General features: G+C 44.1%; 1 protein-coding gene across 1 annotated transcript in view; it reads right to left on the reverse strand.

Moving 5' to 3' along the window:
- ptch2 (patched 2) overlaps positions 1–8,512 on the reverse strand; it is a 28,736-nt gene extending 20,224 nt beyond the window's left edge. The window contains exons 1-2 of the mRNA XM_005912827.2: positions 7,883–8,512; positions 6,260–6,452 (exon numbers count right to left, since the gene is read on the reverse strand). Of these exons, the coding sequence (XP_005912889.1) occupies positions 6,260–6,452; positions 7,883–8,029 (340 nt within the window). The 5' untranslated portion in view covers positions 8,030–8,512. The remainder of the gene's footprint in view (positions 1–6,259; positions 6,453–7,882) is intronic.
- Positions 8,513–9,833: the final 1,321 nt, after the last annotated feature.

Raw genomic sequence — 9,833 nt, forward strand, 5'->3', positions numbered from 1 at the left:
TGTGTGTGTGTGTGTGTGTGTGTGTGTGTGTGTGTGTGTGTGTGTGTGCACTGAGGTGAAACAGGACTCGGTCTCCACCAACCTCAGTCATTTCCTACCCACCTGACCCTTCCATCCTTACAAGCCAAACAGACAGCATCTCCTAACTCAATAAAACATCTGGCTTCTAGAATGATCCAAGACCACCTTTAAAGGCCTGTTTCTATTCTATTCTATTGTGGTTATGGGTACCTAGTCCCAGTTCCAGGCCATTCTAGGTCAGACCAGGCCGCCTTCAAAGTTTAGTGTGGTAGATTAGCTGGATTAGGGGGCCCCTGAAAGGCCCCACGCTGCTATGGAGGAAGACTCAAGAAGAAGAGGGCTGAAGGTGACATGTATGCTATTACTTGCTATGTAGTGCATTTGACATTTTTCCTGATTTACACAGCATGACAAGATGAGAAGAAATATGCAGCCGATTTCTACACAAAACTTCCTTTGATAAAATATAGTTCAGGGAAGGTTGCTACGCTACTTTATCATAGCGTAGCAACAATATGAAAAATAGATTAAGTTATCCCTCGCCTGCTATCTTTTACCTATGATTTACTTCCTTCTCCACTGTTTTATTCACAAAAGAGCTGCTTTACTTCCTTTTGATTTTCAGCAATGGAGCTAAATGAGACATTCATTCCTTCATCTTGGCACCCAACTAGGCCCCCTTCTTTTGGACCCACCAGAATCTCCACTTTGGATTCTTCAGCCCAGTCCTGCCCTATGGCTTTCCCTAGCCAGGGCGCTGCCTAAAGCAGGCTGCACCCCAGCAGATGGGCTGTTCCTCTATAGAATCCGTCAGTACAGCTCCAGACTGAATGCAGACCCTTTTGTCATTCAACCCTTCAATTTCTTTCAGATGTTTCCCAACAAACAGCAGAATAAAATAAAGAGGGAACGTTTTTTTTTCTCCCCTCAACAAAAGCAAATGGACCAAAACTTTCCCAGCCTGTAAAACAATGCCAGAGTCGGGATGTAAGGGGGGTGAGGCAAGGGGCAAGAAAGAGAAGCTGGCACTTTGCTATCTTACCTATAGAAATACAGTGTATCTGTTTAGCAGCTGTCAAAAACACCATTCACTCAGGAAATGAGCTAAACTACCCGCACACACAAAAAAACAAATGTGGTCTCTGTTTGTCCTGTAACTTTTCCCTGGTATTAAAATAAAAAATAAATAAATACATAAATAAAAAGCTGTCTCCAAATCACACCTTAAAAACTGCATAAAACAGCAAAAACAACATGAAAAATCAGTTTCACTTACTTTCTATTCAGATGTGCCAGTGGTGTTAGCCACCACACATAAATTTCCACGAGGGCTGGCATTTAGGCACTTTCTATTTCCATATGTATAGGCTTGCCTCTGCTAATTATGCTAATCATGGGCAGTGTTGGCCACTGTGAAAAATAGTCACATTAGACACTCCACTGACCGCTAATGCTGCTTAATGTGTGGTTGAAACATACATTCATCCCCGCCTGAAAAGCAAAATTTTTCCACGTTGCTGGTCTCATTCAGATGAGAAATGAATTTATTGAGCCCCAGAAGCATTTCTTTTTTCCCTCCCAAGTACCAAGAAAATGTTCAGTCCCCCTCTCTCTCTCCAGCCCCTCTCACTTCACTTTTTATACTTCCACGGTGTAAAGACAGAGGCAAATGGTGCAAACTCTAAGGTGACTGGTGTCGCTTTATTCCCCCCTGCACCCACCCCACAGCCAGAGACAAAGGTTGCTCTTCAGCGAAGAGATAAAGGGTGCCACACTATACTGATTGAGTTTTTATTATCCCATTTTCGGTTGCATTGCGGCCTTTCTAAGGATATCGCATTCAATGTAGCAAAGAGCCTGACAGTCCAGTGCCCTTTTTTCAGCCCAAAGACCTGTTTTATGCTATTACTGTAAACCGGTGATACTCATTACCCAATAAATATATGAAGAGCTTTTGTTTTACAACCAAAGGCAGAAAAGAGAAGAAGAAAAAAGAAAAACCCCAAACAAACAAGACTTTAAAAAAGGGAAGGTAGAGCACGCTCTTTTGTGCTTCCTGTCTCAGTAGAAGCAAGAGCCATGTGTCTGTCATATGCAGATGTATCTGTAGCTGCTCAGTGTGTGTTTATTTGTTGGGGGGTGGTCTTGGGCTCTCTGTTGAAGAGCGTGTGTGTGTGTTTTGGGGATGCTGAGAACGGAGATGGAATGAGGTAGTCTTGGATTGAGGGATGGAGGGAGAGGGGGTGAAATAAACATTTAGAAGTGACCCAGGTTGACTCTGTCTTGTTTGTTCTCTCTACCAGTGAGGTCCCGGGCCCTGAACGCTGGGAGTTTATTTATCTAGTTGGGGCACCACCGCGCACTATTCACCTTCAATAATACCTCATAGAGCTCCCTTTCTCTGTCTGAACTGGGGTGCTGTGTGCACTCCAATGAATTATAGCATTTACCTGCTGTGCCACTCTGAGGTTTGTTTAGAGAAACCGCTCCAAACGGTGAAACGCCCACGTGTGCATTTGTGCAAACTTTTTTGCTCTCCTCTCTTTAAATCAGTCCACACTTCGGTCTCTTCATATCTTGTCTGATTCCCTGTTATTCTGTATACACTGTATGGTCTTCACCTCCCTCTCTCCTGCATAAGACTTTTTATGGGGCAACTGCTACCCGGATAGTCCTCGTCTCGCTGCGCTCATATTTGGACAGCTTGAGTCTGTGTACATGTCTGTCATGCCTCACCCAAACAACTGCCAAGAAAGATGAGTTTAGTTAAAGTCAGAGTAAACAGCACCACTGTTACATGAAGGCATTTTCTTTACCCTCTTTCCCATACACAGCTTTTCGGCTGCGGCTTGATACGCGCCTGAAAACAATTATCCAAAGGCTGCGCAAAGGCATCCTTAAGTTTTACACATTTTAGTGAAAAAAACAAAGCAAAAAAAAGCTTAAGAAAGTAACTTCTCTCATAAAACAAACGGGGCTTTATGGAGAAAGACGTCCACGAGACCGTTTCGCACTTGATGTTTGTTCAAATGAGACAGGTAAAAACAGCAGCAAAAAAAAGGGAAAAAAAGTGTGAGCTTGCAATAAACCTTCCACCCTGTTCCTGCCCCCCCACACCATTGTCTCCTCTTATCCTCGTCCTCTTCCTGCGCCTCTTTTTATGATCTTTTTCTTTTCTCCTTGTGAACAATACAGAGCGTTGCGCAGGTCATACCTTAACTTTCAAATTCTCACATGTGGCCCAAGCTAGATAAGCAGAACCACAGTGTAAACTTTATCTAATTCTAACTAGATAACATGAATGATTTTTTGAAACACAATTTAACTCAATTTAATCCAGGCACTTTGAAAATTGGCAACAAGTGCCATCCCTCGGGCCAGCACTGCAGTTTAAGAAGGAAGAAGGAAAAAAAGATGTGCATGGGTGTAAGGTAATTTGATGGGCGATGTCTGTCTCAGATCCTTTAGAGCAGAGGCAGTTAGCCAGAAATAGTTCGTAATCCCCTTGTCAGACAAAACACCCTGATACTCCAGCTTTTATTCTCCACTACACAGGTGTGAGAGCTGAAGGTACGATGAAGCCTTCGACTTATAAGTAGCTCATCCGCTCTGGAAATGCACAAGAGTCCTCAGGTTGAAGTAAACGATATGAATAAAGACATAAAGAATGCTTGATTGATTGTGAAGTGTAGGCACAAATTCTGTCTCTTTCTCTCTGTCTACACTTTCTAGACACAGACTGCACTGCTGTGCTTCACGGTATTTTGGTCCTGTTGGAGGGAGGAAGCAATTAAAAAAAAAAAAAGCCTGACTTCACAGAGCAGGCAGACAGACAGGTAGAAATATAAACAGGCGCACACAAAGCCCGGGCAGACAGACGGGAACGCAGTCAGGAACCTGAGGCGGGAAGACAGGCGGCCAGGCAAGCTGCACGCACCAGAAGTGACAAAGATGACAAGCGTGCGTGTTTGTGTATGTGTGTGAAAACTGCAGGGGGCAGCTCCTAGTATGAATCTATGATGGGAAGCATATGCTCCTAACACATTCAGATACACACACACACACACACACATTCACATTCAGCTTGGAGTGTTAACACATAAGGTGTCAATTCACAGCTAGTTTCATCTGAACAAATTAGGGTGCAAGTGGGAAAACTTTCATTTATGCCGCTTCTTAAAGTTGCTTTTGATGTAAAGCCAAATTATTTACATGTTTAGATTAGAAAACACGGCAAATAAAACTTAGGAACTAATGTAAAATATATGTTCATAATTTCGTTCCATCAGTCTGAAATCTGATGTCTTACTAGAAGGCATATTTTTTTTTGTGCCCTGGCTTATGTGTATTGGTGCATGTGTCTTTTTCTGCGTGTGTGTGTGTGAGTGTGTGTGTGTGTGTGTGTGTGGGTGTGCGTGCGTGTGTGTGTGTGTAAAAGAGAAAGAGTGAGAGACAGAGGGAGAACTAACCTCTCCTTGTTACCGAACCACTTTACTCTCCATTGAGGCCCTAGCAGCTTTGTCAATGGGCTATTGGTGGAAACAAGGCAGGCAGAAACTTTAGAAAGATGGCCACGGCCTCTTAAAGGCACAGCATTCCTTTTGAGCACCCCCCCAGTTCAACTCTCTCAATCCCACAGCAAAACAACTTGCACACAAACATCTAAACATGTCCTTTAAAAGATGGCTTGGCCAATTAGCTCAAGAGGTAATCCCGAAGCTTTACACTAACCACAGTGAAACCAAAGAAAAGGGACACAGTGGCAGCTCTCCTTCTTATTGTGGCAGATGGAGCGTTTCCTTCAAAGCTAGCAATTTCAGTGCCTACATTTTTAAAGATTTTTCTTTTTGTTTCTTTTTTGCTTTATTGTGCTTGATAGAGAACCTTATTTAAATTCCTGCGCAAGTGAAGCGCACAGCCTTCCAACAACCGGCGGCGTGTGATTCCACCAACACCTCCACACAGGTCCTGTGGGAGCCGCCTGTTCCTGTCCTCCAGTGACATGGTGGGCTTAAAAAACCCTATAGAGTCTGTTTATATTCACCAACTGCTGTGGCGCTTTTAGAGCGTGCAAAACAGGTGGGTAAACTTCAGCTGCATTCACTTATATTTTTTTTCTTCTTGTGAGGAGGAGAGAAGGGAGGGAGGGAGGAGGGTAAGGGAGGGAGGTGGTGCCTGCTTGCTTGCCTGCCTGCCTGCTTGCCTCTTGTTGAATGGAATCCAAGAATAGTTAGGGACCACACAGGGAGCTAAGGGGGGGGGGAGGGGTCAGAGCCCTCAAAGATGGCTAACCATTCACACAGTCCATCTGCTGCAGGGATCAGCCCCGGCACTGAAGCCTGGGGGTTTAAAAGGAATTTGGTCAGTGTGAAAAACCAAATAAAGCTGCCTCTGCCGCTGGAAATGTACAGATAACCTTAACTTAAAAAGTTCAGAGGTAAGAAGGAGCGCTATCAAGAGAAGAGGAAATTGTAAGATATCCAAAAAAAACACGGCAGAAATGTCAGGGATGTGTTTGCTCTCATGATGAAAAGACGTAGAAGATAAAGAAGTCAAAAAACGTGAAAAACTGCTGATAAAAACATATACAATGCACAGGAGAGAGTGGCATGCATCTGCTGTATCCAAGGCTGTTAATACTGGTGTGTAGTAAGTAGGACTGTTTTCCTTATATGCTGCTAATGCGATTAGAAATGTGTGCTGTAATTCGAACTTTAATAAAAGCCTCTAAAAAGATAAAAAAAATACTTAAACTAAGTCCCACAAATCCTCAGTTCTGTCATCAGGATTTCAACAAGACAAGCCATTGTGTCGCTCACTGAACACCTAGTGCCCTCCCACGGCACTGAGATGACACTAACCTGTATCTTCCTGCCAACACATCTCATCATCAGAACTCCAGCTACACTCAGTGGAAAACAACTGAGAATTGTGTACAAACCAGGGGATGTCTGCACCATTTGCTCTATCTCAATCACTCTCTTAGTTTCATGTCACTTTATCAGCTGTCACGATCCAACAAAAGCAAAAAGAAAAAAAAAAGTCCACCAACCAGCTACAACGTAGTGAGGAAGCATACCGAATGATAGCTTTACTGTAGACTCAGTGCCAGCACCAGACAGCATACAGTTAAGTGTTTAAGACATTTTAACATTTAACTGCTTCGCATGATTACGACCCAAAACAAGCTCCCTAGGGCAACGCATGCACTGTCAAACAGGAAATATCACACACTCACCTTCCACCCATAGCTGTTCAATGTTGGTTTCGATGGCTGCGACTCGGAGTCCCACAGACAGAGCCCCGAAAACTAAGAGTCCAATAAAGAGGACCTTCCCACAGTGCCTCTGGATGTAGCAGCCCAGAGAGAATAGGAAGGCCTGGAACCTCGCCCGGATCCAAAGAGGAGCTTTCTGACCTACTGCCTTCCCCTGGATTGGAAGCAGGAAGAGGATGAGAAAAGAACATTATCATTATTATTATTATTACTATTATACTACACATAATCATGCTTACTGTCTCAAAAAGGTTAGTTGCATATCTTTTCAAACAAGGTTGTGCAAGTAAATTCTAAACATTTGAAGAGACATGCATCTGTATTCAGAGACAACATATGTTTGTTATTTATATCATGCTTTTCATAAAATGGAGACAAGTCGTGGTGCCAAAGAGCTCTGATGCAGGTCTTATGTGTTAAATCTCAGGCTAGACATTATCTGTAGTCCTATCCCAATAATACGATTTAAATGACACTGTGTTGGGACTATTTTGTACTTAATGACATCCTTATTTAAGGAGAGAGATTTCCAGTGTTTTACCTTACAGCCTAGAGGAGCTCCCATAAATAAGAAAAATAAGAGGTGACAATTTCATTCCAAAGCAAAATGCGTGACTTTAAAAAAAAGCTGAAAGTTAAAACTGTGAGTTTGTTCTACTGAAAAAGAGCCATTAACACATTTACTATACAGTTCAAGCTATTTCTATAACTGTAGCCCAACAGAAAAATATTAATGGATATCTTTTGCTTTAATTTGGTTCTACTTCACATTTTCTGAATAATTTTACACCCAGCTGTCTAATCTCTCATTTGCTGTGAATTGCCACAAATGTCACTGCTGCGCTAGGAGACATTGCTGTAGTGTTGTGGTTTCTCGCAGCAGTGCTGAAACACGTCCAAGCATCCGGGCGGTCCAAAGATGCTTTGTCAGATCAAACTCAATCAGTGAATTCCTTTACAGGACCCACCACATTTCCAAACAGACCCCGGGCCAGTGCGCTCTCCGCTGGCTGCACACAGTGAAAAAAAACACGCACAACACGCCTGGGATAGGGTATGGGAACAAGCCCTTATCTTTTTTTCTCTCTCTCGCTCTCCTCACGGTGGCTTTTAACAGCAGAAATCAATGAGAAGCCGATGTCAGTTCAAATAAACAGCAGAGTTAACATACAGCTAGAAAAGAAGACTCGTTCATTTGTTATCGCTTTATTCCGCTCCCAAAATGTCACGCAGGTAGGCTTTTGGTTAACACGGCTCTGTCCAGTTAAAACGATTTATGTTATATTACATCAACTTCTAACGACAATGTTTCCCTTCAGTATTAAATAGTCAAATCAAACCGATCCCGATTTCGCAGTCGTCTCCCCTCAGGGGAGCACTGGTGGTCCCCGGACTCCGGTTTGATAGCTGCTGCTTAAAGTCTACACCGCATTCCCACATGCGACCCTCAAATCCCGATTAGATAACCTAACTCCTAAATAAATAAGCTGCCTTTTTTAGGGGAAACCTTTCATTCACATCTGCCGACTGGATGAAAGCTGTATTCACAGAAAAATCCACTCTAGACTGCGACCAGTGTATCACCTTTGAGATCTGTTTGAGTGCGAAAGCAGCGTGGCAGTAGCTGGGTCTCCGGAGTAGGTCTGGGTTCGCAGGCGGCTGGGAGCGTGTGTAACTCGGGGGTAAATCTCCAAAGACGCTGGCCCCTGGGACCCCGCGATCCGAGGCCATAGTCCAAAGAGCGTGAACGGCACGCAGAGCGAAGCGACACAGAATCGGTGCGAGTTCAGAAAAAGCGACAATAATCCAACATAGAAGTAGAGCGCATCCAGCAGCACCGGCAACAAACTAGAAGAACGTTTTCTAGTCTTCCTTTGAGCCAAACAAGTCTCTAAACTCCATCCCAACATTATGCGCCGGAGTCCGTATAGATCCTTCCGTCTTCATTCGTCCCGATGGTGTGTGAACCGACGTCTCAGAGAGGAGTAGTAGCTCTAGTAGTAGTAGTAGTAGTAGCTTATGTCTGAGCCGTCCGTGTCAAGTCTAACTCCGATCCCGTGGCGGTAACATTTGGAGAAGTTCGCCTCTCGGCAAATCCTGAAAAGGAAGGTTTGATGGAAAAGTGCTCCGGCTCCCATTGGCCAAGGAAGAGGCAAATTACTTTGCAAACATCGCCTATTATTAGCTGCTAAGCAACAGCTCACCAAAGTGGAGAGAGAGGAGGACCACCCAGGCTGCTGCTGCCTGGGCTGGAGGGAGGGGGAGGAGGACGGTGGGGAGGAGGGGAAGGGAGAGAGGAACTCTTTCAATAAACTGCGCACGGCCGCGCATGCAAACACACACACCCGCGCGTGCGTGCGTGCGCGCACACATTTACGCAGACAGCTCGCTCCCTGCCCCACTCACTTGCTTAGTGAGCATTATTCCCAGTGGCCTGGCCTCCAGTTTGTAGAGGCAATCGCACATGCCATCTATTGATATAACAGCGACAGGCATGCACGCACACACAATTTTCAGATTTTCTGTTTCATCAACACCAGCCAATCAGTGAAAGGAAGAAGGGGGGGAGAAGGAGAAGAAACGTGTTTTTATAAAGGATTGTAAACATGTGATTCTTCTTTTGTATGGGGGGAATTAGAGATCTTTCAACACTTTTCATATCACTCCAGGGCATCTTATGTTTTGGAGCCTCCACATTTGTTAGACATTTCTAGCTTCCCCAGCCTTTGCTGTGAGTGCAGTTTGTTTCAGGCAGCTGTGGAAAGAAGCGTGTGATCCTGTAGGTTCTTAGCACTAAACAGCTGTAATCTCACCTCTTACGGCCAAAAGCTTCTAAAAGTAGGTTGGTGGGGTTTCTCACATCCTAGAAAATATCACCCCTCAGTCCTGTAAGGCAAGCCTTTTAAAAGACGGGGGAATTATTAGACACGTGCATCTCTTTCATTAACGCCTTGGTGCCGCCTGGTTTCTCTGCGAAAGCCTTATCTCTCTGTAGAGACTTTTGGAGAGTTTCCATGTCTCGCCATGCATGGTTTCATGAGTTCAGAAAGCAGCTCACCTAAGAATAATGCCTGAAAGAAACAAAGAAAGAAAGATTGTTTTCTCTCTCATAAAGTAAGTAAAGGGTGTCTTGGTGGTTTGCTAATGTAAGCCTCCACTGGCCCCACTCATGACTGTATGGGGGTGAAGTACAAACACTTTACTGGATTACAAAGTCATTCTCCACCTAAACACTGACCTGTGCTGCTGTGCAGAACATTTGTCAGGTGGCTGTTACTAATTTGAGGCCCGTTGGGTGACTGTAAAACTATCTGAAGCTAAAGTTAAGCTGTTTGAACATGTCTGTGATGGTGCTATGAGCTCATTTGGTTTATCACTTTGCTGCTAAGTTGTTATGTCAGTTTTCACCGTTTGCATGATATCTAGACAAGAATAAGAGACAGAGAGACATGGGCAGGCTTATAGTGATATTCCATTAAAGGGGCTCTTGCACACCATGAAGAGCATAACACGGGGACTGAAAAATGATCTTTAT

The sequence above is a fragment of the Haplochromis burtoni genome, unplaced genomic scaffold (assembly GCF_018398535.1).
Source record: "Haplochromis burtoni strain Fernald_Lab_line unplaced genomic scaffold, NCSU_Asbu1 Contig_3, whole genome shotgun sequence".
Lineage (NCBI taxonomy): Eukaryota > Metazoa > Chordata > Actinopteri > Cichliformes > Cichlidae > Haplochromis > Haplochromis burtoni.